This window comes from Phasianus colchicus, chromosome 8, assembly GCF_987193195.1.
Source record: "Phasianus colchicus chromosome 8, bPhaCol1.hap1.1, whole genome shotgun sequence".
In the NCBI taxonomy this organism is placed as follows: domain Eukaryota; kingdom Metazoa; phylum Chordata; class Aves; order Galliformes; family Phasianidae; genus Phasianus; species Phasianus colchicus.
Window position 1 is genome coordinate 1,523,933 of NC_143443.1, and position 26,903 is coordinate 1,550,835.

A 26,903-nucleotide genomic window follows, 5' to 3' on the forward strand; every position below is an offset into this window, starting at 1 on the left:
CAGATCAAGGAGCAGTCCTGCAGAGCAGGACTGACTGAATGTTGGTCAGAAAGAGCAACAGCAGTGTCAGGTTGGCCCCTGTTCGGTCTGTGCTCTTAAAATAGTCTGTTCCAGAGGCTAAAATACTTGTGTGCGTGTGTTCCTTGGGTCCATGGGGATTAGGGAGCGTGTTTTGCAGTGAGGAGGGCACTGTGGGAGGTGTCCCTGCCAGCAGCACAGAGCTGGAGGGCACATGGAGTCTTGAGACATGACTGGGTCAGTGTCTGCTCTACTGGTAACCACTCCCTCCTGGTGGTGCTTTCAGTTCTGTCTTGCCAGAGATTCCCTACAAGAGATGATCCCCCCACGTAAGTGTTCCCACTGCTGGATCCTGTGTGTCAGGAACACCAGCATAATCAGTATGCCCTTGTATTGCTTGCTTATTTGGGCATGCAGCAGAGATATTCCACCCTGGTCATTAACCTAAGGGGAGGGCATATTCCCACCGAGCCTTCTGCGTCTCGCTGCTGGAGGAGCAGTGCTCTCTCTGACATGGCTGCTGCTTCCTTATCTGCTCTGCTGTTCATTTTTTGGCTTGAACTGCTGTTTCCAACTGTGCTCTGCTTTCCTTGCCAGCTCCCTTCCTTTCCCACAAACCAGAGTAGCTGAGGCTTTGTGGTCAGCAGCAATGTGGCTGGGACAGGTAGGTCAGAGTTTGGCTATTTTTGAGTAGCACCTCACTGGTGTTAATGCCTTGCTTTTCTTAATACCTTGCTAATCTCAGTGTCACCCATCTGCTTGAGGAAAGCTCTGCCGTCCGCATGACTGCAGATTTAAATTCTTCCTCATCTCCTTTGCTGCAGTTTATTTGGGTTTGTATTCCTGGGGTTTCTGCACTTCTCATGCTGCTGTGGATATGCAGGTCTCGTTACGTGCTTCCTGCTAATTTGTGACCGGGGTCCCTTGTGGGCTGTGAGAGCGAGATTTATTTGTGCAGACCAGCAGCTCAGCGATCCTCTTGGAGTGACAGCATCCCATAATTAAATGGTTAATCCACGTGCCTACTTTCACACACCCGACAAGGAATGCTTTTCAATTTCTAAACCAGCTGAAATTATCCGAGCAATTAGATTTGTTCGCAGCACACAGAGCACAGACGAGGAGCCCCGTGCGGCTCAGCCTCTGGAGCTGCTGCTGCCGGCCGGGCGCAGCACGTGCACAGTGACACAGCCCTTACGTGGCCGCTCATGGCGGCCCTGCAGTGAGCCGTCAGCTCTGCCCTCTGCACGTGTTGTTCAAGGAGGGGATGGATTGTGAAGGGTTTTATCGTACGCTCCGTGTGCCTTCTGTTAGTGGAAATGTTTGGAGCGGTTAGCAAGGTTTGCTGGAGGCCGCACGCCCGCTCTCGTGGCTGTGGAATCGTGCCCTGATCTGGGCAGTCTGGGCCCGCCTTTCCAACCCCCGTGTGCAGGATGTGCAGGACAGAGGCACTGTGCCACCGACCATCTCCAGAGAGGTACCTGCCTTACAATTGGCAATTAGTGCTGCTTGAGAAGTGCGGAGTGCCACTGAGCGTGCTTTGCGTTTGTTTTGAGGCATTCTGTGAGGGCTCTATGGGCTGCGGGTGGGTCGTGGGTGTTAATGTGCTTGGGGACAGCAGGTGTGAGCTGAAAGATTATTGTCATTAAACAGTGTTTTTTTAGCGTAGCTTAATTCCCATGAAATGAATACATGGCTAGCTCTTAGCCAGTGCTTGTAGCTGAAGTTCTTGTGTTGGGCTGGAGTTACAAACTGACGGAAGGGGAATGCTGAGAACCACCCTGCCTGGGAGCTCCGTGGGATGGCAGTGGGAACTGCTGAGCAGCTCATGGGCATCGCCATGGAGCTGTTAGCAAAAGGCAACACAGCCGTTTCCTATACCCTTCGTGTACAGGAAATTAGAGGGTGGAAAAAAGGAGAAGTAGTAGGATGTCTGCAGGAGAAACTTCTGAGGCTTTCAGTCTGTTACTGAAATATTCATAATTTCCAGAGCAGTCAGATAACAAGATGCATGCTTGTTATCTTATCTCTCATCTGTTTCTTGTCGGTGAGCAGAGTTGGTCATAACTTTAAAATAAGCTGAGATGAATATTGGAAAGATGGAGTACTTTGCAGACTTTGAACTCACCTCGGAGCTTTCAGGTAACCGTGCCAATGGTCTCAGCACTCACACCTGATAACACAGTTACTGTCATGCTTGTGTGGAAGCAGGTGTGTCTGTAAGTGCTGTTTGTGCTCTGCTAATATCTGGCAATGAGAAGTGTTAGGAATGCATGGCGTTTTGGGGAGGAAGGTTGTGTGCATCTGTTCTTTGGGTTCCGTGCTGAATTGTTATTGGAAGGAAGGTTGGAGTTGCCCATGTCTCAGTATTATAATCAGTGTGAGGGATTACAACAGTTCTGAAATCATCTGTACAAAGGCAAAGGGAAAGAATAAAAATAGGGACCCATAGGGTGGGAGACACAGGTGCTATGAACTGCTCTCCTGCTCTGGCACTCCTCCTTGCTTTTGAAGAAGGAGATGGTGCATGGCCCAGCTGGGGTGGAGAAAGGATGCATTTCCAGCAGTGCTGGATGCTGCTGAATGGACGTGAATGTGTTTTTGCCATTAAGCTGAAGGCAGATAGTAGCAGATCTCCACTGCAGACAGGAGATTTGGCATCAGCGTGGCTGGCGGTGAGGAGAGAAGGAATGTAGCTGAAGTTTGGCAGGCGAGCGAGCTGCAAGCTAGTTTTCTTGTCTCTGGCGTTAGCCACAAAAGAAGGATGCTAGGGCAGTTTGTCTGAATTTTCAGTAGATCTGGCTCTGGTAAAGGCAAGTTCCCATCATTAGGATTGTATATCATTAACTTGTTGGCAGTTTAAAATACCATTTTCTTTTCCTAGGCTTTCCAGGTTTCTGGTTGATCCGGGCCAGCTACACAAGAGCAATCTTAATCTCCTTCTGCCTGCAGATATGTTTTCCATATCTGAGTGTTTGATGTATACAACCCTGAACAGTTTACTACTGGATGAAAAAGGAACGTGGGCTCAGAAATCAGGCTAAGGATAGCTATACCAGAAATGATGCTGAATATTTTTGTTCTCTTTTTCTTGAATTTCGACTCTTGGGGCTTGGAGGCTTTTTGATCTGGTTCTGCTGGGCTGGACTTCAAAAGTAGTGTATTTGAAATAAAGTATTTACATCTCTAATGAGATACGAAAACATATTTTAGGTTGAGTTTCTAAGCACACAAACCCAGTTTTCTTTTGCATAGGCTGGAGCTCAAGGGAAGGCAGTCAGGAGGAATCAGCTGCTGTGGTCTGGATGCTGTCTAGTACGTGTCCAGGACCAAGACCAAATATTAAAAAATATGACAATTAACTGATGTAAGCTTTCAGTGTGAGCTTTAGTTTTGCAGTACTTTCTCCTGGTTTTCATTTTCCCAGTCTGCATGACTGTTTTTACAAGTGTGCTGGTGTAGGCATTTTAGAGCTCCGTTACCATTGGTCACAAGACTGCTCTCAGCTTCCCTAGGCAAAACTTCCCTTTCTGTTTTGATAAATATGTGGTGTTTTTTGTTTTGTTTCTTCTTTTTCTTTTTGCTGTTTTTAATTCTTGCCACTACGCTACTTGGATTCCCAGAGCCTCACCACAGATCTGGCTCCCTAACAATTACTGACTTCTAGGTATTCAAAGCAGGCAAAAAAGAGGCAGCCCAAATCACCCTCAGCTTGGTTAACCAAGCCAAACCATGGAACACTTGACAAGCATTTTGTCTCTCTCCCTTCTTACCTTCTTATTTCCATCCTTTTGCTCTATGCCGTGCTCTCCCCATTTCTGTGCCTTGGTGTAAAATGATGCTTTTTCTGCCTTTTTCGATGTTTCATCTGCTTTCCCTTTGAGGTTTCCCGTTGTCTCCATCCAGGCATGAGGAGGTTGGTACGGTTTCAGGAGGCAGGGAAGTATCACTGTGTGCATTTTAGTGCTGACATTAGCTCCAAGGTTACGCGAGGACATGGACTCTATTTCTAGCTCTGCCCTACCTCTGCCTGACCCAGATCCCAGCGTGCAGCACGGACGTGGTTCAGCTGTGGTGGAGACAACGGCCAGCTTGGAGCTGCCCGAGTGCAGCTGCTTCTGTCCAGAGAGCACACGTGCCAGGTTTGAGTGGGGTCCGTGGGGGCTTTCTGCTGAGGTAGTGCAGAAGTGACGGGTGCTGTGGACGGCTTTGGTACTGCTAAAGAGGTTTTTGCTGAAGAATTAAAGATCCCAGTGTCAAAGTAGATTTACCCATGTGTGAGGTAAGCTATTAGAATTGCAAAACAGAGTTCTTAGAAGTTGAATTTAGATATTTTTTTTTTTTACCCATGAAAATGAGCTCTGGGGGAAGGTGGGTTGTTGTTTGCATCTTTTCTGTACAGAATTAAAAGCATATGTGTGGGGGGATTAGAAGAATGGTTTCCAATTGCAACCATTCAGAAAAAGCTAATATCTATCCCATAACAGGTGTTACAGTACTTAACAACTTGAATGTCTGGGCTGTGGCATGCAGTACAAATGAGATATGCACTTGGACCATCCTTGCTCTAGGTGGAGAGCTCTTAGCTGTTTCTACAGGTGCTGGCTGCTTTTCTGGTCCTATGTTTCATGATGAGACTTCTGGGGCTGAAATAATTCTTCAAAACTTCAAGCAAAGCCAGCAGCTATTCTCCCCACCCCATCCTGTCCACCCTGGATCACTAGAAGCAGGATTTCCGTAGCGTCAGAACAAAAGCCCTGCTTAGCAACTGGCCAGATAATGAGCTTGCTGGTCAGCTGAAGCTTTCTCAAAGTGTTTGCTGGTTTCCATAACTACTTCAGAGCTGCAGAAAGAAGGGTGAGGAATAAAGTTGAGCAGTGAGATTTAGGCCTACAAAGAAGCCAAGAGCGAGGCTTTCCTCCTCTTGGAGGAAAAAGTTGTCTCAGTGAATTAGTACAGGGTGTGTGTGTGCGTGTGTGTGTAATACACATATACCATATAGGTATACCATATAGGTTATTTGTGTAACAGATTTAAAGATACCTGCTAGCAGTGTTTCCTCTCTGAAACTTGTTTGTTGGTTCAGGCTCAGTGCAAGTACTTTCATTTTGAAATCCTTGCTGCTGAACTCTGGCATTCAGTCAGAGCTGTTCTGCTGAGATCCTTGTCTGCGAGTGGATTTTGCTTTGCTCCTATAAACTAGGGTAGGCTTATTTCCTTCCTGTAGAATAATTTAGGCAAAAATGGGCTGCTTGGGGATTTATGTAGCATGCAGGCAATTTTTTCTCTCTGAAACTGTGTGAGCAGCTATTGAGGATACGTGGGAGTTGCTTTGCGGATCGATTGCAGCCTGTCTTGTCTTAGTAGTAATTCTGCTTGCTTCATCTTCACATCTGTGGGACAACATTTTCTGTCTGGGGCTGACCTTGGAAACCTATCTCAGAGCTCTGTGAAACTTGTACACTCATCCGTGCCTCTATTTTATATTTACAGATAGCTCCTATTTGCAAATAGCTGTTCTTTACAGCACAAAGCCAATATCGCTTATTGTTTTAAAATGCCAGAAGTCTCTTGCTGGCATTTTTAAACATTAAACAATGTTGCCCCTTGCAGTGCAGTATTGTGCAAGAGGCAATTTCTGGTTTAGAGGCAACAGTGCCCTGCAGACAGGGAGATGGTTCAGTGCATTGCTGGAGAGCTCATGTTGGTGAGATTGGCGTGCAGAGGTGCTTTGTAGGTGCAGGCCATCCAGCTGGGGAGATGTGGGAGCATTATTGTGAGTGATGGCAAAATTTCTGTAGAGGAGGGGACTACTACTGTGACTCACATGCTTGTGTTACAAGCAGTTTGTTTTGTGCCATAAAACTGCAGGACAGGAGCTTCCTCCAGAGTATATGTAGTGTCCGCGTAACTTGTGCTTGCTGGTGAGTTTTTGGAATTGGCTGGGGGGTTGCTTGCTAAAGCATTAAAACTTCAGTCATTACAGCACTCGCTTTTCTCCTGCTTGTGTGTGCAGTTATCATCAGTGTGTATGGCAGCGTATGTTAATTTTCAAGAGAGAAAGTCTTGTCATTTTTATCTTTAAACTATGCTTACCTATCTGCGGGCATTGCTTGTTTTAGCAATACTTTTGCTAATGGCTTTATCATCTCAGCTTTTTGGGGGTGCTGACGAATGACACGCAGTTTGCAAATAAAATGCACCTACTTCATGGGAAAGGATTTGCAAATCTCCTTGGCTGTGTGGAGCTGGTTGAAGTTTCTGAGATGGCTGGTTATTTAGCTGATTTCTATAGTGACTGTTGCCTTGGCAGCAAAGGTCCTTGCTTAGAGAATAAAAGCACTGTGCAAGCATGAGGAAGATATTAGGGATCACTGGTCTAGATATTACTTTCACAACAGTATCCCTTCCCTTCTGTAAATACTAATGTTCCCTTTTCCCCACCTACTTCTACTTAGGCCTTTCCTCATTCAGATGCCAAACAGACACCAAAGGGTCTTTTTGAAGATGCTGTTTCTATCTTGTCAGTGTTAATGATGAGAAGCATTGCTTTTTGCTGCAAGTTTAGAAGTAATAAGGAGTGGTGTATTAAATTGCAAGCCGGCTTTGGGAGGAAGATGACAGCTCTGTGGCCCACACAGCCATCCCAGTGCTGTACTTCTGGTCCATCACTTGCTCAGCAGGTGGACTTTGAAATGAAAAACCAAGATCATGACACGAAGCGTGGGTCCTTGGTTATCCTCCAAGCAGACCTGTGGGTGGAAAATTGCAGGCTCCTGCACCTTGGCCAGCAGGCTGAGAGCAGGGTTGTAGGCAGCGGTGGTGTTATTGCAGGCAGATGTTGTCCTTTAATCAAAGAACTAGTTGCTCTCTGATTTGCTTGTTGTGCTCAACTGCATCTCCCAAAAATGATGCAAAAGAGATCTTGTTCTGTGAGGTTTCCTAGTGCTTGTAGAACCTCCTGGTGTGATTTTGGTATTCCAGCTTCTCTGTGGTCAGATTGAAGTGGTAAAGGGAGGAGCTTTGCTTACCAGCACTCCCTGTTTTGAAACTGGAAGAGGATCTGTAAGTTCCTTTAATATTTGCAGGGAATATAGAGAAAAGGTTGTGTAAACACAAGGAGGTGGGAGCTGGGAGACTTGCCGAAGTTGCTTCATCTCTCAGTCTCGTGACGGGTGTTTTGAGATACTGGTTTGGGTCCTGTGTTGTCATTGTGATGGTGCAATTGGTATCATTATACTACTCACATTCGTATTTATCATTCATTACCAGATACCGGCTCCTTAATGAAGGAGATCTGATGCAGATGGAGGGAGCATTTTTGTTGCCTGCCTGAGCTCCCAGCCCAGTGCACAGAGCCCCAGTGCACATCAGCAGTGCTTGACGTCTTTGGCTTCTGTGGACAAGAGCAAACCTTACTTAGGGCAGTGGGAGCACTGTGAGGCACCCAGATTGCTTCTGCAGACCTTACCTGGTTGAGCTTTTAGCAGTGCACGTTGAAAAAAGGAGATATTTTCAGGGCAACAAGCTGGCAGTAGTTGAAAGAAACTAAAGAAACTTGTTTTGCCTATTTGCCCTCTGTTTCAGACAAGCTATGAAATGGATGTTTGCATTAGAAATCTTAGATGTTATTCTTCATTTTAACTTTCAAGCTGAGTCTTTTGGCCTTCTGTCTGTGCATATCAGTTACTCTGCCTTTACAAAAGGTGCTCCAAGGGATTTATGTGCTGGTGGCATGGTGGCAGCAGGCTGGGATTTCACCCAGCAGGCTCTGAGCTCACACTGCCAGAGCAGCAAAGACTGGGACTTTGTGCTCTTTAGCTCCTCTTTGGTCCCAGTGCTGCCATTTGCAGTTCCTCTGCAGAGGGTGAGACCTGGATTTCTAACAGGGATGAAGGTGTGTGCCCATGTATACGTTAGATAGGATTCCTCATTTTTTAAAACCAATACAGTTTCTTGGAAAAAATGCTTTTATACTCTAAAAGGACAAAAACGCAGGACTTGAGCCATCTATTTTTCTGCAGGATATCTCTTAAAGGCATTATTGATGGTGAGTTTAAAGAAAGAACACATGCATGTTTCAGAATTGACTGCATTTTCTTTAAGCAATGTTGCAGGCTCCCACAGTTTTGCTGCCAGAAGCACACATTTGCTACTTCTCATAGAGCTGCCAGGCCTGGTCTCAGGGTTACGGAGTGTACTATGACTTTTGTGCTGGTATGAGAATAGCATTTTTTGTTCTTTCGCACTGCATGTAGAATTCCTCTTAAAATTTACTAGCTTAGCCCAGGCAAGAGAAGGTGTATATGTAGTAAGCATTGAGATATAATGTTGGGATTGGCTGCAGTTTCTTCCACAGTGATAAATGCAGTTCTTTGTCTTGGGGATCCTGACTCTGTAAGCAAGCAGGAGGTTGCAGTGCGTTGTCAGTTGCTGGACAGAAAAACTGATGTGCTAGGAAGATATTGGTTAAAGATGTTCTCTCCTCCTTTCCAACTTTCTGAGTATTTGGGAAACTGGCATTTGCTCTCCAGCTTATAAAAGTGAAAAGCTTTAATACTACCCCACCTCGTGGTGTTGCCAAGTACTCTGACAGCCCCACATCCCTGCTGAATTTGTAAAGCAAAGCTTGCAGAGGAGCTCTTTGGTGGCACATCAGCTGGGATGGGAATATTGTGGGCATTGAAATGGGTGGTGGCATGGCGTGGATCACGTCCAGACTTTGTGCTGCAGCCACTATGGGACCCAGGAGCTCAGGTGCCCTGTGGTGATGCAGCACACTGTGGTCTCAGCACAGCATGGTGTGATATCAAGCCAAGCTGTCCTCCGGTGAGAGTCTGCTCGGGGTGTGTAATGTGGGTTAACATGCATAATTCAATCAGTCCTGTTTTTCCATGTTCGGAGCTCTGTAACTAAACACCGATTTGCTAAACACCACTTGAATAATGAAGTGATCTGTGTCTAAAAGCTTTTCTTAGTACATGTGATCCCACTGCAAAAAGGGAGAAAGAAAATAGAGCTGTATCCTTTCTTCCCGTGAATTTAAATAGCGAGGGTAGTTGCAAGGGAGGGCATTTATTGTTATCTCTGTTAGCTTCGTGTATTTTAGTGCATGCACATGCTTGGCACGCACAGCAAGTTAGAGGTGGTGTACCTGGAGTGCTGTGAGCCCTTCATCCAAAGCTTCATCTTTTATCGAGCATCAGACCTAGCTGATTCCGCAGAGAAAGAGATTAAAAGCTGTATCTCACGTGTCTAGTTCAGAGCAAAACAAGTCTTCAACTCAGCTAGGAAGCATTGTTTTTAATAAAAATTGTTAAGGCTCTGGAGTAATTGGCAACAAGCTCAGAGGGGACAGGGCTTGTGCATGCAAGGCTGGCACTAAAATCAATCTTTCCGAGCCAGAGTCTGGCTATTCTTTGGCAGTTGTTTTGTCTTTGAACCTGAATTGCAAACTTTCAGTCAATGCTAAGTGCCTGGTTTTTTTTCCCTCCCCAGGAAGAAGAATGCCAACATGAATATGAAGTGAACCGTTTGCTGCGCTTGCCACAGCACCTGGGTGCTCACATCAAATGGTTAGAGACAGGGACTTGTCTCTTGCCAAACTGCTTCCTCGGACAAGATGAAGCCAAGGAGGAGCCTTCTGGTGTGCTGGAGCCACAGTGACTGCTGCCCACTTTAAAATCGATGTAAGACTGTGCCCCGGCTGCCTGGCAGGATGAAAGAAGTGGTATCGTGGTCGCCTGAGGAGGTGACAAATTGGCTAATGGAAAATGCTGTGCCGGAGTACTGTGAGCCATTGAAAAGCTTCACCGGGCAGGATTTGATCAACCTGACGGAGGAGGATTTCAAGAAGACGCCTCTCTCCCGAGTGTCGTCCGACAGCGGCCAGCAGCTATTGCACATGATCGAGACTTTAAAAATGGCTCATCACATAGAGGCTCACAAAAATGGGCATGTCAACGGGCACATCCGTGTCAGCGTTAACAACACCGCACATGAAAATGGCTTTAGCAGTAAAACAAAGCTGAACGGAGTGCCAAATGGTTACAAGAAGGAGATGATAAAGATCCCCATGCCAGAGCCAGAGCGCTTGCAGTATCCCATGGAATGGGGCAAAACTTTCCTGGCTTTTATTTATGCACTTTTTTGTTTCATCTTTACCACAGTGACTATCTCAGTTGTTCACGAACGAGTGCCTCCCAAGGAGGTGCAGCCTCCCCTACCAGATGCATTTTTTGATCGCTTTGATCGGGTGCAATGGGCCTTTTCTATTTGTGAAATTAACGGCATGATCCTTGTAGGACTGTGGTTTGTTCAGTGGCTGCTGTTAAAATACAAGTAAGTAAAACCTTTTGGAAACTTGGTGTTCCAGGGCATACTTGTGATGGATTTGGAGGTCGGGTACAGTCCAAGTAAAGTGATGTTTCTTGTGGTCTTTCTGGTTTTGGTATCCCAAACTGAAATACATGCCGCATCACGGGTTCTGCAGTTTGTGTGGGCTGCTTGTACAAAAGCAGGGAGTTCAGTCTACTGCTACATAAGAAACTATGATCTTAATGCCTGCAGAGTTAATGTTAATCCTTTTAGCACGTGAAAAGCCTTGATTTGAGTGTAACTATGTTCTTAACTCATTTGACTGTCCTATCTGTGTAAGAGTGAACGTGTAAGTCATCATCTGTGAACTGATTTGGGAATTCTCACTGTAGTTTACTTGATGTTAAGGTCCTACCCTAAGACCACAGTATTTTTCTTAGAATCCATAGAGTTGGAAGGAACCTTTAAAGGTCAGCAAGTCCAACTCCCCTGCAGCAAACAGGAACGTGCACAGCTCTAGATCAGGTTATGCAGGACCTGATCCTGCTTTACCTTGGAAGTCTCCAAGGATAAGACATCAACCACAGCGCTAGGTAACCTTTTCCAGTGCCTCACCACCCTTACTGCAGAAGACTTTTTCCTTATATCCAGCCTAAATCTCCTTAAGCTTGAAGCCATTTCTCTCTGTTCTATTACCACAGACCCTGTTAAAGAGTCTTTGCTGTAGCTCCTCTTTAGATACTGAAAGGCCTTCTTCAGTATCTCTTTAGATACTGAAAGGAGCCTTCTCTTCTCCAGCACAGCCCCAGCTCTCTCAGCCTGTCCTGACTGGGGAGGTTTTCCATTCTGTGGATCATTTTTGTGGCTCTTGTCTGGTTACATTCCAACAGGTCCATGTCTTCCTGCACTGAGGACTCCACATGTGGACGCAGTGCTCCAGATCAGGCCTCACCAGCACAGAGCAGAGGGGCAGGATCACCTCCCTTGCCCTGCTTATCACGCTTCTTTGGATGCAGCCCAGGTTGGCTTTCTGGGCTGTGAGGGCACATTGCTGGCTCATGTCCAGCTTCTCATCCACCAGCACCCTCCGGTCTTTTTTGGCAGGGCTGCCCTCAATCCTTTCATCCCCCAGCTTGTATTGGTAGTGAGGGTTGCCTTGACCCAGGTGCATTTGGATTTGTTGAACCTTCTGAGGTTCACTTGGGCCCACTGCTCAGCCTGTCTAGGTCCCTCTGGATGGCATCCCATCCCTCTGGTGTGTCAACCACACCCCACAGCTTGGTGTCATTGGCAAACTTGCTGAGGGTGCACTCGACCCCACTATCAATGTAATTGGTGAAGATATTAAAGGGTATTGGTCCCAGCACTGGCCCTTGTGGTACACCACTTGTCACTGATCTCCATCCAGATGTTGAGCCATTGACCACCACTCTTTGCATCCAGTTCTTCATCCATTGAGCAATCTACCCATAAAATCCTTTCCAATTTGGAGAGAAGGATGCTGTGGGCTACTGTGTCAAAGGCCTTACTGAAGTCCAGATAGATTACATCAGTGGTTCTTCCCTTGTACACTGACACAGTGACACCATCATAAAAAGCCACTAGGTTGGCCAGGCAGGATTTGCCCTTGATGAAGCCATGCTGGTTCTCCTGTATCAGCTTCCTGCCTTCAGTTTGCCTTACATAGCCTCCAGGATGATCTGCATCATGATCTTTCCCAGTACAGAGATGGGACTGACAGGATGGTAGTTCCCTAAGTCATCTTTTTACCCTTCTTGAAAATGGGCATGATGTTGCCTTTTTTCCAGTCAGCAGGGACTTCACCTGATTGCCTCAACTTTTCAAATATCATTGAGTGTAGCTTGGCGACTACATCAGCTAATTCCCTCAGGACTCTGGGATGCATCTCATCGGGACTCATAGACTTGTGGACTTTCAGCTTCCTCAGGTGGTCATTGACCTGATCTTCACTTCCAGTGGAAGGGACATTGCTTTCCCAGTGCACTCCTACCAAATCAAACATACGAGGTTTGTGTGGTGAGCAGTTGTCAGAGAAGACTGAGGCAAAAAAAGTTGTGAAGTACTTCAGCTTTCTCCTTGTCTGTTGTTACCAGCCTGTCTGTGTCACTCACTAGGGGGAGTGCACCCTCCTGGACTATTCTTCTCTGGTTGAGGTACCTGTAGAAGCCTTTTGTATTCTTCTTGGCATCCCTAGCCAAGTTCAGTTCAAGCTGGGCCTTGGCTTTCCTGACCCTATCCCTACACATCCCAGCAGCTTCCTTATATTCCTCCCATGATACCTGTCCCTGCTTCCACTGCCTGTGCATTTTCTTCTTGCTCTTCATTTTTGCCAGCAAGCTCCTTGCCTCCTTTCCTGACTTGCTACTCCTGGGGATGGAGAGCTCCTGTGCATTGAGAAAAGCTTCCTTAAAAATCTGCCAGCTCTGCTCCATACCCTTGCCCATACCCATAGGACAGTTTCTGAGGGTGTTTTCTTAACTAACGTTCTGAAGAGCTACAAGTTAACTTTCATGAAATTTAGTGTCCTGATTTTACTCTTTACCTGTCTCATATCCTTCAGGACCATGAACTCCACCTTAGCACAGTCACTACAGCCCAGGCAGCCTCCAATCCTGATGTCACCACTCAGGTCATTTGGATTGGTGAGCATCAAGTCCAGTATTGCATCCCCCCCTGGTGGGGCCACGCATTACTTGACTCAGAAAGTTATCCTTGGTGCATTTCAGGAGCCTTCTGGATTGCCTGCAGCTTGCTGTGCTGCTTTTCCAGCAGATGTCTGAGAGGTTGAAGTCCCCCAGCAGGACGAGCACTTGCTGGAGGGAGCAGACCTCATCAGCAGGCTGCATCGACAGGCATAAACAGCAGGCAGTGCTGTGAACCGAAGCAATACTGCATTAAAACTTCTAAAGGACATTTTCTGCTTGACATTAGGTAGTACAGGTAATGTCAGGAACAGAGTATGTTGAAAGCTTATCATAAAATATGCAAAAGTACAGATGCATGGTGAATTTGCAAGGCTATCTGGGTACTTGCTCATACCTGCTCAGAATTGCAACAGTGAATTTGCTTGCCAGTGCAAGTCACCTACCTCTTATCCTCTACACAGTGACTGTGCAAGTGGATGTTTAATTCAGTTTCTTTAAAATGCCATAAATCCATACCTTGGGCTGCCTTGGAGTGTTCAAAGTCAGGTGGCTGTAAGCAATATCAAGTGGCATGTTGCCTTTCCTCTCTAAAACCAGGCAAAAGCATACCCTACAACTGTCTCACCCAAAGGGGTTTACCTCCTCTAACACAAGTTCTCTTTTTTTTTTTTAATGTGGTTCCTATATTAAAAAAAAAACAAACAAAACAAACAAAAAAAAACCAGAAAACAGAAAACAAAACCAACAAACAACAGCTGGAAGGCATCTAGTTTGTGCAGCACCATGTTAAATACAAGATCTTTTGGTTTGCAGGACTTTGTAATGACCTTAAAGTTTCCAGTTTCCCTTTTTCAAAACAGCAAAACCTGAGGTGGCAGCTCACTCACCCTTAAAATGGAGAAAATTATTAAAACTTAAATGTATTCAGGTTGTTCACCAGCTTACTAAGGTACAGGCAGATTGAGAGAACTGCTGTGCTGGGGCAGGATATCTTTACGTAACAGGGCTGTAGATTTCCACAGCTATCTGACAAATGTTTAAGCAATCCACAAGATGCTATCAGTTTCTCATCCTGAGGACCTATCCCAGACATCCCAGAGACACAGCTTTTGCTGTGTGTCTTTTCACTAATTAATTGTGGACAAGCACCTCTTATCAAAAAAAAAAAATAATCACACCTTACTTGATGAAATACAAAGGTCACTAATGAATATTGGAAAAATTGCTGCTGTTTATTTATCGTTATTGTTGCTTTATACAAGTTATTGGGTTTTCTCTGCTGAAATTTTAAGACCATTGTGCATTTCCACAGAGTTCCTTAAAGAAAAGTTTCTAGAATAGTTAATTTAGTCCATTCTTATTGTACAATGCTTAGAAACTGTGAAATTGCTTTTTTGTGTGTGTGTTCATGTATGTACAGGAAGAAGAATCTAACCTGACGTGGTCTCTTGCTGTATAAGTTTCTGTATCAGCTCCCCTGGGGTAGCTGCAATACTGAGCTCTCCTTGCTGCTGTGGTCCTACGATGAAAAGGGGAACCATAAACGTGGTGTCCCAGAACAGAAATGTTGTTCAAAACCAAGGGAAGCACCCAGAGAAGACCATGGGGAATTGCTTTCAAAAGCGTGTTGGGCAGTACAAGGGTTCAAGCACGCTGTGATGGATTAAGAACAGCAGAGTCTGTGAGGTGTTTGGAGATTTCAAAGCAGTGAGAATGGGTTGAAATAATAGCACAGTATTTTGGCATCCTTGATACATGTGGAGAGTTTTCCTTGTATTTGCTTGAGTGTTCTTCTGCTTTGGCTATAAGGTGACAACGTCATAGAGTCACAGGGCTTTCCATTTCCAGTATCAGTACTGGAACAGCTATTCTGTGCCAGTCAGTATGAGTACTGGTCGTGTAACGTGTTAGAGACCTTTCTTCTTGTGAGTATAGAAGCAGAGCTGTTGAGATCTGAGCGGCCTGGGCCATCAGTAAGGAGCAGAAGGGAACAGGGACTGGTGACACGGCTTTGTCTAGAAGACTTCATTCTCATGGCTTTGGTTGGTGAACCACCAAGTGCTACAGAAGAACTGAATCACTTGGTGGAGAGCATTATCACCTCTTTTTGAAACTTAATTCGAGAATGAAGGGAGGAAATGAAGCCAGATGGACTTTTCTCACTTCCTCGAGCATCAGCAGCGTCAGGGATAGCTGTTGTCACAGATGAGAAGGTGAGCTGTGAAGCCTGATCATTGCTGGGCAGGAGACCCATTTCTTCTCCTACTTGGTTGGGGCTACCACCCATGGATGTCTCTGAGGGAAAGTCTGGGATCGCTGATGAGCCAGAAGCACGAGGTTGTCATTGTCAAGCAGGGAAACTCTTATTGCTTCTCACACCGTATCCGTTATTTACCAATAGCCTGATTTCATCCCATGTTTTTCTCCCAAGCGATGGAGGCTGATAGAGAAGTGATACTCGCGATACCGATCTCTTCCTCGTTTTGCCCAGGCATTGCACGATGAAGGTGAATAGGACCTCCGTGTCTTTTGATGTGCTACAAAACCAGACATGAAGTGGAATTGGATGCTGGTCGTATCCATCCAGCTAACCATGGTGCAGACTTTCCATTGGCTCCTGCCAGTTCTTTCTTACCTGAAAAATAATTTTAAAGTCAGGTAGATAGTGGAGTTTTCTGCCTGCTCAGTGGGCTTGCTCAGCAGGGAGGGCTTTGTTGCCGGGCACTAGGTGTGTTACAGGGAGATAAGCGCCTTCTTTCTTAGCATACCCTCACAGAACCCTGCCCCTGGTATTTTTGGCAAGGGGATTAGGTTGGTTTCACCAGAGAACAGGAGTGGGGAGGATGCATGGGGCTTGGCTGCTTACCCTGAGTGTTTTTCTGTGGAGTGTGAGGAGCCCACGCACGCAGCCCGTATGTGATTAGTTAGTGTACTTGCTGCCCGTGTTAAGTAAGGGCTGGATAGTTGTAATAGTCTTTGCCAGTAATAAGCTTACAGTGTACTTGTTAGCTGGCTCGCACACACATAGGCCAAACCTTGCTGAAAGGGGAAAATATGAGGCCTTTTGGATTTTTTTTTTCTTTACTGCTACGTAGCAGAGCACTTCGATGCAGACTTTCCTAAGCTAAAGCACACTAAATCTACTTGAAACTAAGTAGATTCATGGGTAACGTTAACAAAAACATTCATTGCTCAGTAAAACGCTGCCACTTCCTTGGTCTTTCAAACATGCTGCTGCTTTTAATCCCCAACCCTACTCTTTGTCTTTATAAAAGGGTATAAAGACAAGCTTGAGTGTGGCTATAAAAGCCAGGCATGTGTGAGAATGGATCACCTTTCCAAGGGAGAATCTCATCATAGGAGCCACAGAGGAAAACCACTGCCCTGGTGGTGTGGTGCCTTCAGCACAAGGACTTTCCCCACTTTGGTGAATCTGATTCTACGATTCAGACCACACAGCTGCACTAATACAGTGCTGCTTAGCTCCCTGCTGCGTCCTTGGCTGCGCTGGGAGGGGGAGAAATCCTGAAGTACAGTGTTTAAATAGCTGAGAGCACTCAATGAGCACTCAAGTGCAAAATGCACTTGCACTGGAGTATTTGAAGCTTTTCTGATAAATTAAGATGCTCAAGTTCTTATTGATCTGGCACTGCAAAGTTGAACTCCTCTGAGAGCAGAGCACTTCAGTTTAGTAACTCTGCCAAAAGCCATTTAAAAGGAAAATATGACCAATGCTGAGCTATGAAACAACTTCAACTTCGTAGAAAAATTATTATTGCATCTTTCATAGTGAAAGCTTCAGAATAGGAATGAATGAATGTGAGGGCTTGCACCTTGTATTCCCCAAACAACTTTATCTCTACATAGCAATGGTTCAGAATCAACCAACACCCAAAGAGTCTGCAGCCAGCAGGATACAGCACTGGTTAAAGTTTTGACCTGCTCTAGCTGGGTCTGGCCTCTGTTATATAAAGCCATTGGTGATTTTTTTTCAAGAAAGGCTGTGCAAGCTATGGACGTGCTGGAAGCTTTTTTCCTGTGGTGGTGTTGCCCGGTATGTAGCAGTAAAACCCAGTAGGCCTGAGCAACAGCTTCTGAGTCAGACTTACAGCTCTCTGCACCCTGCTCTCACTGTGTTTACAGAACTTCCCTACGTTACCCCAAAATTGAGCAATTTACTGGCAGACCTCAATGAATGAATCTTGTTGCAATTGTGACTGCTTGCCTGGACAGTGCCCTCCTATGAAAACACCCCGTTCTGCAGCTGATGCAGCTCTCAGTTGGTATTTTGGATGTTCTGTTGCTGATGTGAGCTGCTTTAGAAATAAATGTTCTCATTCATTTGGGTCATACAAGCTATTCCTTCTACAGCATTCCTTTCTAATTACTAAGAGGTGTATGTCAGCAGAAATTAACTTAGTCCTTTTCATCTTTTAATGAAAATATTGTAGGTTTATCCCCCGCCTTGAATAGAAAATTAGTGACCATTCTAAGCTAATGGAAGGGTGTGGGCATGAAATCCCTTGGAATGTTTTCAGCACTAAATCTGCTCAGGCATTTGTATTCTAATCCTTAAATTTCCTGTAATCAACTTCCTGGGTAATGTTAGTTTATTTCTGACCTGCAAAGCGTGGGAATATTTGTAAAGGAAGTCAGTATTCCTAGGTGGAAGCTGACATAGATGAACAAAGTCCCGAGTTTCAAAAGCATCAAGAAGACCAAAGTTACGGCTTGTGTGTTTTGTTTACCTTTGCTTATTGTATTTTCTTCTTCTTTTTTTTTTTTTTTTCCTTCTTTAGGTCTATAATTAGCAGAAGATTTTTCTGTATAGTTGGCACACTATACCTGTATCGGTGTATTACAATGTATGTAACTACACTCCCAGTACCTGGCATGCATTTCAAGTGTTCTCCAAAGGTAAACTTTTCACTAACTTTCTGTATTTTAATGATTCCCCTTCTGCCACTGTTGACAGAACTGTGAGCAGTGGTTTGGCAGTGATTGTTACTAATTTGGAAACAGTTTGGCATGAGGGGGTGCTGCGAAGGTGGGGGTGGGAGGGCAGCTTCCTTCTGCACGTCTACATGGTTTCTGTAGCAGTTGTAACTGATTCATACATCCAGCATTTTTCCTCCTTGCTAAAGCAGTTCAGGGTTGCAACCTGTTGTTAAATCCATTTTATGATTTCTAGTTGAAAACGACCCAAAGAGACTTTTTAAAGTCAGTTTCACATGAAACTCTTTTAGTTACTATTAGTCCCTGGATATATTGCAGTTGTGTTAGTGCAAGGGCTTGACCCTTCCTGAGCTATCACTGGCTCTTGTTTATTGTGCCACATGGGCTTACAAAAGCCATGGTGAGGCCAAGTTACTGAAGTGTTGGTGTTCAGTCCATCTCTGCCACATAAGCACAGGAAACAAGCTTCATGTGTTACGTACACTTGATCTTTCTTCATAGCATTCATCTCCTCGCCTCTGCTGTTTGTGCTATAACTTCAGTAGGAGAAAGGACAGAAACATCATTTCTGTGAAACGTCTGTGGCATGCAGAGTTCAACAGGTTGTGTGCACAGCCATGGGGCAGAAGACAGGCAGTAAAAACATAAATTGAACCCGTGATTCAACTCGAGGCACGTGCTGTCACTGTTTTTATGAGGTTTGCTGAGACATACAAACCTGTGGTGCAAACAGAGCCAAAGCACTTGGGTTCCTCGGGGAGGTAAAGCCAACAAACGTGCTTTATTGTTTGTTTGGCAACACAGAGCTTTGCCAAGCCACGTGTGGCTGCTTGAGGGACCTCAGTCTTTTGTAAAGAGAAGCAGAGGGTATAGAGTCAACAACGTATTTGATCAGTCAGCCATTATGAAATAAAAAAAAAACCACAGAGATATTTATGGGCTAACCTGAGTAAATCTGTCATCTCCAGAAATTTACAGCAAGTAGGGCTCATTACTCAAGTAAAGACAAGCCTACGTTGTGTTCTTTCATTGCTCTGCTTAAAAGATTAGCTGAGCTTTCCTGAAAGCTTTCAATACCCTGGTGGGAAAAAAAATATCAGCTCATTACCTTACTCTTAACAATCACAGGGTGGGCTTTGGGAACATTTTAATGTTTTATAAGGAATTGCTAGCAGGAAATATTTAACTGCTACAAAGACTCCGTGTAGCTCTTCAAAAAGTTAAAGCAAGAAGGAAATTTAAAGCAAAGGAACAAGTTGCCTGTGCTGGCTAACCAGGGCATTCTGTGTTCCCTTCTGACAGCTGAATGGATTGTAAAACTTAGTGAAATGAGGTAAGGATCCAGCAGATGAGTAGTTGAGTGTGCTGACCCATTTGGCCTCCTCCAAACTCTGTTGGTTCCTGTGTTCCATTGGGTCCTGGTGGTGCTCAGTACCTCCAAGTTGTGCTTTCCCCACGTTATCTTTGAGAATTTCTTTAATGGCAGGATTGATGTTAGGGCTGTGAGCAGCAAATGCAAGGTCTCGGGACAGTGCCAGCAATCTGTTGGGCAGCAAATCCAAGAGAAGGACTTGATTTGCTTTGGCTTTCCAAAGGCAAATGGAAGATTTTCAGGAATGTCTTCTGAGCCAACAGTATGAGTTGGAGGTCATGCAGAGCAGATCATTCAGGTGTGGAGGACCATCCCTATTGGTAGTGTGGATGTTGTGAACTGGAGCCCATGCAGAGGTTTAGCACTATGGCTTGTGCTATGATAAATCCCATTTATGTTTCTTTTCTGATGTGAGTTGGAAAGAAATTATTTTAGAACTTCTCAAGGCAGGGCACGGGGATCCTTTAGTGTTTGTAATGAGAAACTCAAAATGTGTGTTAAATCTGGCTTTAGGCAGCTTGGATGTACAGCTTAGGCAGTTGGTCTCATTTTCAGTTGGATTATCATCTGCAGGGCTTGCACTGTTACGAACAAGATGAATTAAATTAAGCTTGATTTATTTAAATTGTGTTGCCTCTTGAACAGAAGGGGAAACAGATGTTCAGCAATCATGAGAAATTTCTAACTACAACTGGAAATATTTTTATCTCCTTTTCTTTTTTGTGAAGCTGGATTTTTTGAGACTATTACAGAATTCACAGGTTCTCCAGTAGTCCTTATTCTGCTGCTGACTGTACACATGGGGCTTTTAAAAGGATATAATAAATGAAAAATCTGAACCCCTTATGTGCTCTTGGAGATTCCTGCACAGCCTCAAACATTGACAATACTGCCAGCAAGGCCTCGGAGAAAGATAATGCCTTTTCATGGTAGCAGCAATAAGTATTTATAAATAGCAGCAGTTTCTGTTCACCTACCTGTTTTACCCTAAGTTCCTTAATCAGTGTGGACACTGGTAGGAGGTTAACACTTCTTGGACCGTTCTTTGATTTGGTATCACACTGAAAAGGTGCCACGTTTCTCATTGCAACCAGATGTGACGTGGTATAGGGCTTTTTTGCATGTATACATATGTTTAGGAGTACCTGTATGGATAAATAATACTGCTTCTTCTCCTCCTGTCTGTCTTGTGAGTGCAGGAGAAAAAACGTAATCCTTTGGGATATTGTATTTGTATGGAAGTTATAATAATTTTCTTGATTCCCTCTCTTGAGAACACTTCAAATAACAAACAGATGCAGGCGCGTGCAGCCTGTGCTCACATGCAGACTTCCCTAATGCACACATTACTGAACAAATTCTTTTACATCAAGGCAAAAAGAGAGAACAGGTGAAAGACAAATGGCTGACTGATGGCGTGCTTTAAATTTGGAAAGGTTAGCAGTGATATGACGTCGTTCACGTGCGGTTTGCTCTTCCACCAGCTTTTTGGAGACTGGGAATCTCACCTGCGAAGGATAATGAAGCTGATAGCTGGCGGAGGATTGTCCATCACAGGATCCCACAACATGTGCGGCGACTATCTGTACAGCGGGCACACCGTCATACTAACTCTCACATACTTATTTATCAAAGAGTGTAAGTATGTTCATCAGGAATCTCCTGTTGTATAAATTCCCAGCTCATCAAAGAATCATCAGTGTGCTGATTGGTAAATACCACTTCAGTGAAAGGGCACCCATTCCCATTAAAGAAAAGTAATACAACTTCAGGGACATAGATTTTACTGAAAAAGAAAACTTTGGAGACAAAATACAACACCTTCCCAACACCTTCCCATACGTGTCTGAAGTATATATTTTAATTTCAGTGTTTTGACTAGAATATAGTTTATACCTTCATTGAACCATGTCCCATAGATGGTATTTTAACTGCATCTCCTTGTCTAGAGAGATGGATGCCAGGGTCACTCATTTTGCCTTCTATGAAAAGCAAGAGGAATGGATTGTCAGCTGTGTAGAATTAATATTGAAGTACACAACAGTTAATTTTACAGACCAGCATATGTTAGATTTTTATGTATCCAGCATGTTTCTCTAAGGTTTCATAACCTTTCTATTTTTCAAGTGTCTAATTACCTCTGAGTACAATAGAAAGCTGCACCCTGACAGAATGGTGATGCTTTTGTCATCTCAGCATTCCTGCTCTTAATCTTAACTCTTCTACCCACGCAGGATTGCAGTCTGCATCCTCTTCTAATTACAGCAATAGTCCTGAGTGCTGATAATGTTTTGAAATCATGGAATCATTTGAGTTGGAAAAAACCCTTAAAGGTCACTTAGTTCAATCTCTCTGCAGTGAACAGAGATGAACAGAGATGCCTATAACTCAGATCCCATCCAGCCTGACCCTTCATGTCCCCAGGGATGGGGCAGCCACTGCCTCTCCAGACAACCTGTGCCAGTTCCTCATCACCCTTACTGTGAAAAAAAACTTATTCTGTATATCTAAATCTCCCCTCTGTTAGTTTGAAACCCTTTCTCCTTGTCCTATCACACGGATCCTGCTAAAGAGTCTGTCCCCTTCTTTCTTACACCTCCCCTTTAGATACTGACAGGCTGCTCTCAGGTCCCCCCGGAGCCTCTCTTATCCAGACTGAACAGCCCCATCTCTCTCAGCCTGTCCTGGTAGGAGAGGTGTTCCATCCCTTGGGTAATTTTGATGGCCCTCTGCATGCTCACAGCCTGCTTGTGCTTCTTTGCAGATTCCCCACGGCGACTCTGGTGGTATCACTGGCTTTGCTGGACACTCAGCATGGCTGGGATGTTCTGCATCCTCCTTGCTCATGACCACTACACTGTGGACGTGGTGGTGGCTTACTACATCACTACAAGACTTTTCTGGTGGTATCACACAATGGCCAACCAGCAAGTAAGTTTCTCCCAGTCTTTGGATCCTTATAACTCTCTTTGTTATATTGTGGCGGGGGGGTGAATATCCACATGTTGCCCTGAGCCTTTCTGCAGGAGCCTGTCCCTCTGGAGCATCTTGCTCTTCCCTTTCATGCTGGGCTTACAGGAGAAGAGGCGTTGTTTGGTTTCATCTTGTGTCTCAACTGCAAAAAAGTATTTGAAGGCTTGCCATAGGCTTTGTAACCTCAGGTTTTGAAATCTGAATTTGGGCCAACTGGCAGTTTTTGTTGTGTTCTAACATAGCTTATAGAGGTAACTTTTTTTGCACACAGTGAGTTAAGAGAAGTTATCCCAGACTTCTCTTAGGCCTGTACTAACCAGTGTCCAGATATTTTCTGTGCGACATGGAGAAGGTATTTTACATAACTGTTGCATTCAGTTCCAGTTAATTATGTTTGACAAAGAGACAGTATGATAGTAGGAAATGAGTTAATACTACAGTGGTGCTGATTTTCAGTTCATACCAAGGTCTATATAGCTACTGTGTCCTATGCTGTTCATCTTTTCTTGTGCTACTTGCAGCAGCACCCCCAACCTTGTTGCATATTTCTGCTTCCAAATGCCTCATTGCAGATCATGCAGCTTCGTGTTCATTCAGTTAGGGAGCCACTGTGTTCATTAAAGTCTGTGCCTGAACTTCCTGTTGTCACACAGCACTCGGTTGGCTTCCACACCTCAGATTTCCCAAAGTCTATCAAAACACTGTGCTGAGTGGCCATGTTTCCAGCTGGGAAACTACTGAAGCTTTGAGTTCTGATGAGAACATGCTTCAGAAGAGCTCTTTGCATTACTGTATGGACATGTATCTCTTTTGCAGTGTGCTGAGGCTCAGAGGAGATGGCTCACCACTGTTTCCCTCATCTGCTAAGATGCTGGGAAATATTGATTGCTGGATCCTTTCCTGAGCATGTCCTATTGTCTGTCCCTGGTGCTGCTCCCTGTGCCGTGGCTTTTTTCTGACCTTAAAAGGCTCCTCCCAGAAAGTGGATTTTTTTACATGTGAGTTTATGGCATAGAAAGAAAGCTTGGTGTGCAGACCCTGTGCTTGCACTTCCCAGTGGGCTGATGCCTGGCTTTCCTGCTGTGGCACAGTGAATGTGCAGCAAGGTGCTCGTGTGACTCCCTCAGCACCTGCCCACTCCTTTTATTTCAGCTGTGCTTGCTCATAGCCGAGAGGAGTAAGAAGGGTGGTGGCTGTGGAGTGAGAGCACACCAAGGCCAGGGCAGGTTTTTTGCCTCTTCTGGATGGGCCGGGGCATGCACACAGCTGGGCTCAAAAATAGTTCTGGAGCCACAGAGTTACAAAAGTAGTTTTGGAGACAGACACACTTTGGGATGTTTTTTCATTCCCGGTAGAAAGGAGAGATTCACCTTTTTTGACACGCAGTTTTTCTGCTTGGGGCTGTTGTTGAGCAGCTGAGGGCTTGCAAACGATGGCGAGCGTCACTGAGGTGCAGCAGGTCTGTGTGCAGGGAGGCTGTGGAAAAGCAGCTTGGCTGTTTGGCAGATCCTTATCTGTACAGATTTGTTCAGCAGATACCTCAAGATGCCGAGAGGTTTTTGGAAACAGCTGTAAGCAAAGACCGCCGCTGATAGATGGGAGTAATTGTCAAACAGTGAAGTCGTGCAAGAGGTTCTCTCTCTTACAACTCTGTTTTCTGATTGTCTTTCTGCAGGTGCTAAAAGAAGCTTCCCAAACCAACCTCCTCGCAAGGGTCTGGTGGTACAAGCCTTTCCAGTACTTTGAAAAGAATGTCCAAGGAATCGTACCTCGCTCCTACCACTGGCCCTTCCCCTGGCCGGTGCTGCACCGGGGCAGGCAGGTGAAATACAGCCGGCTGGTGAATGACACATAACAGCGTGTTGGTGGACAGAGGGGGAAAGGGCCTGTCCCAAGTGCTAAGAACTCCATGCAAGAAGATGCCATAAAAAAACAACAAAACAACCCCAACCCCTCCCTAACCCTTTCTTTTAACAGCTCCCTTGACTTAACCTATTCAGTTACCTGGTAAGCACTGTGATCTTTTTTTTCTCTCCAAAGGATCTGCGTTGGACAACAATAAAGAGAATTTAACTTATCACGCACTGTTATACATTTCTTGTTAATAGATTTGGGATTTACATTACCCATCACCATGTTCCTTTGTATATGATGCGACAGCATAAATGAAAGCTTTTATACCATAAGTTCTGGTCTTTCCAGTCACGTCTGGGAATAATGCGTATTATTTTCTTGGGAAAACATACTTTTCATATCTCTTGCCCCAAAGATTGGGCTGTAAGCCATTTTCTAGCTAATGACTCTATGAAGGTTTCTGAATACCTGCCTCGGGTAAATCGAGAAATCTTTCTACCTGTTGCACCGCGATACAAACGAGATGATAGACACAGGAAGGTTTGGTAATCTTGATTTTGTAGAATCTGCAGTGACTGTGTCAAAAAGTGCAAAAAAAAAAAAAAAAGAAAAAAACGTTGTAAAGTGATTTTCTAAGTATTTCCTAACTTTATTTTTCAAAATGTGTATGAAAATTAAATTTAAAAAGATTTTTACATGTCAGAGAATAGAGAGTTAAAATTTAAAGAAAATGCTTCTTGGGAGAGAGAGATTTGTCTATGTTTCTAGTGCCTTTCTTGTCTTGATTGTATGGTCAGTAGGCAGTCTTAAATGTTTTTATTTAAAATAAAGTATTCCATGAAAGCAGAATTATATATACTGTATAATTACTAATTTTTGCATTTATAACTAAATTAAACTGGAAATTTGCTTATAATGTTGAAATTGCCATGGGTAGGGACAAACCAAATAAGAAGGGTCAGATCTTGTTCACACATTGTGAGCAGATCATACTAAAAGAAATCACTTTATTGTCTACTTGGTAGCTGTGTTTTAATAAGAAAAAACAGCCATGAATTCCTGTTTTTTAAGAATTTTACAAATGATCACTGAGTGAACTACAAATGGTTTCTCCATCCCATATTGAGCTGTTGTTGGAAAAACAACAAAGATAATCTATTTCTTTAAAATATTTGTGCAGAAACTGCATGTAACTATAAGTTTCACTCCTACCATACATACTGTATGTCTGGGGAAGTATTCTATCCTAAACTTGCCAATGTGCAGAACAAAATAGTTTTTTTAAAGAATGAAGAAGAGAAAAAAAAATATATGAATATATATATATATATACATTCTGTATTTTACGTGAAGCAGAGTTATCTTCTGTAGGGTTTTTGTGTATTCACAAGGTGATATTTGTATTGTAAAACAACAATGGTGAAGGAAAATAAAAAGGCTTTTGAAAAATGTAGTTTCCTTTATGTTTTTAGTATTAATCTTAAATTTTAAGCTAGGTTTAATCTTCCCGACCTTGCCTTTGATTTTACTTGTAATTGCACTGTAGGCCATCAAATTGTATGGAAACTGCATTGCTGTTGAATTGCTGTTCACCTTTGGCAAACCAGTGCCTTAAATGAAATAAATACTATGCAATACATGCTGACCATGTGGGAGCTGGGGGCGGATCTGAGAAGCCCTCCTTGGAACCATCCCCAGGCCTTGAAAAATCTACCCCAAAAGTGCTGTGGCGGAGCGCGTGGCAGGGCAGGCAGCCCTGGCAGCCCCAGGAGCTGCCCCAAATGTCCCACTGTTGTGAGTACTTGATGGTGACAGTATCGCTTTTTGTTTCTTCTGTTTTAGCGTAGGGTTTTTGGTGGTGGTGGTGATGGTAGTGTTTTAGCTTTACTTCTCCGCCCTCTTTCTCAACCTCCTTGAGGAATCATTCCTGTGTTACTTCTGCTGCTTTGCCTCGCCGTTGCCTGGGATGCTGAGCAAGATGAGCCCGTTCCTTAACAGCTCTCCCTGGAAGGGAGAGGATTTCTTCCTACTCCACGTTTCTTGGCAAAAGCCCTTTGGAGCAGTATTTGCAGAGCCATCTGCAAGTTTTAGGGATCAGCTCTGCGTGCTTTGCCTTGAGTTCACAGTAATTGTCTTTGCAAGTGTGCGGTTGAAAGCTGATTTTAAAACAGCAAATCCATCCCGAGGCGATTGCTTGAGAGAATTCACGCTCCCAGATGTAAAAGAATAAGTAGATTTTTCAAGACCTGGCATCACGCACATCAAAACCATTGACATAAGTAATGTATGGATATATGCACATGACATTAAATGGAATCTGCTGAATTCTGCATTGTAGTGTCTGACTTACTGCATGGGTCTTGCTGAACGTGGTTTCGTTTTGTTTGTTCACGGCAGAGCTGTGCTTTGGTAAAGCATGCTGTGCTGTCCTGAGAAATAGTGGGGCAGGCAGGGAGGCCGAGCCCAGCAATGGCACACTGAGTTCTGCATTTCCCCCAGGATACTCAGGTATGGTATGTGCACCCACTTCTTCTGCATTTGTTTCCTGTGAGGGGCATCTGTAAGGGCACTTAAAATAATGAGAAGTTTTGAGGCACAACTGTTTTTCCGGGGTAAAACATAGCATGTCCAGGGCAGGCCGGAATTCGAAGGAGGCATCTCCAGGAGTACAAGTTGGAAAAAAAGGGGCTCAGAACTGAGATGGACCCTGCAGGTGTTGGTGTCTGGGAGAAGAACTGAGGTCTTTC

The 26,903-nt window shown here is 44.4% G+C and overlaps 1 protein-coding gene across 11 annotated transcripts in view; it reads left to right on the forward strand.

Moving 5' to 3' along the window:
- SGMS1 (sphingomyelin synthase 1) overlaps positions 1 to 26,545 on the forward strand; it is a 75,938-nt gene extending 49,393 nt beyond the window's left edge. For 9 of the 11 annotated variants that reach the window (XM_090144710.1, XM_031602533.2, XM_090144709.1 and 6 more), the window contains 5 exons: positions 9,517 to 10,359; positions 17,801 to 17,918; positions 20,814 to 20,967; positions 22,094 to 22,260; positions 23,978 to 26,545. In XM_090144710.1, the coding sequence (XP_090000836.1) occupies positions 9,737 to 10,359; positions 17,801 to 17,918; positions 20,814 to 20,967; positions 22,094 to 22,260; positions 23,978 to 24,157 (1,242 nt within the window). In that variant the 5' untranslated portion in view covers positions 9,517 to 9,736 and the 3' untranslated portion in view covers positions 24,158 to 26,545. The other 2 variants (XM_090144711.1, XM_090144714.1) reach the window with 2 other exon arrangements.
- The last annotated feature ends 358 nt before the right edge of the window (positions 26,546 to 26,903 follow it).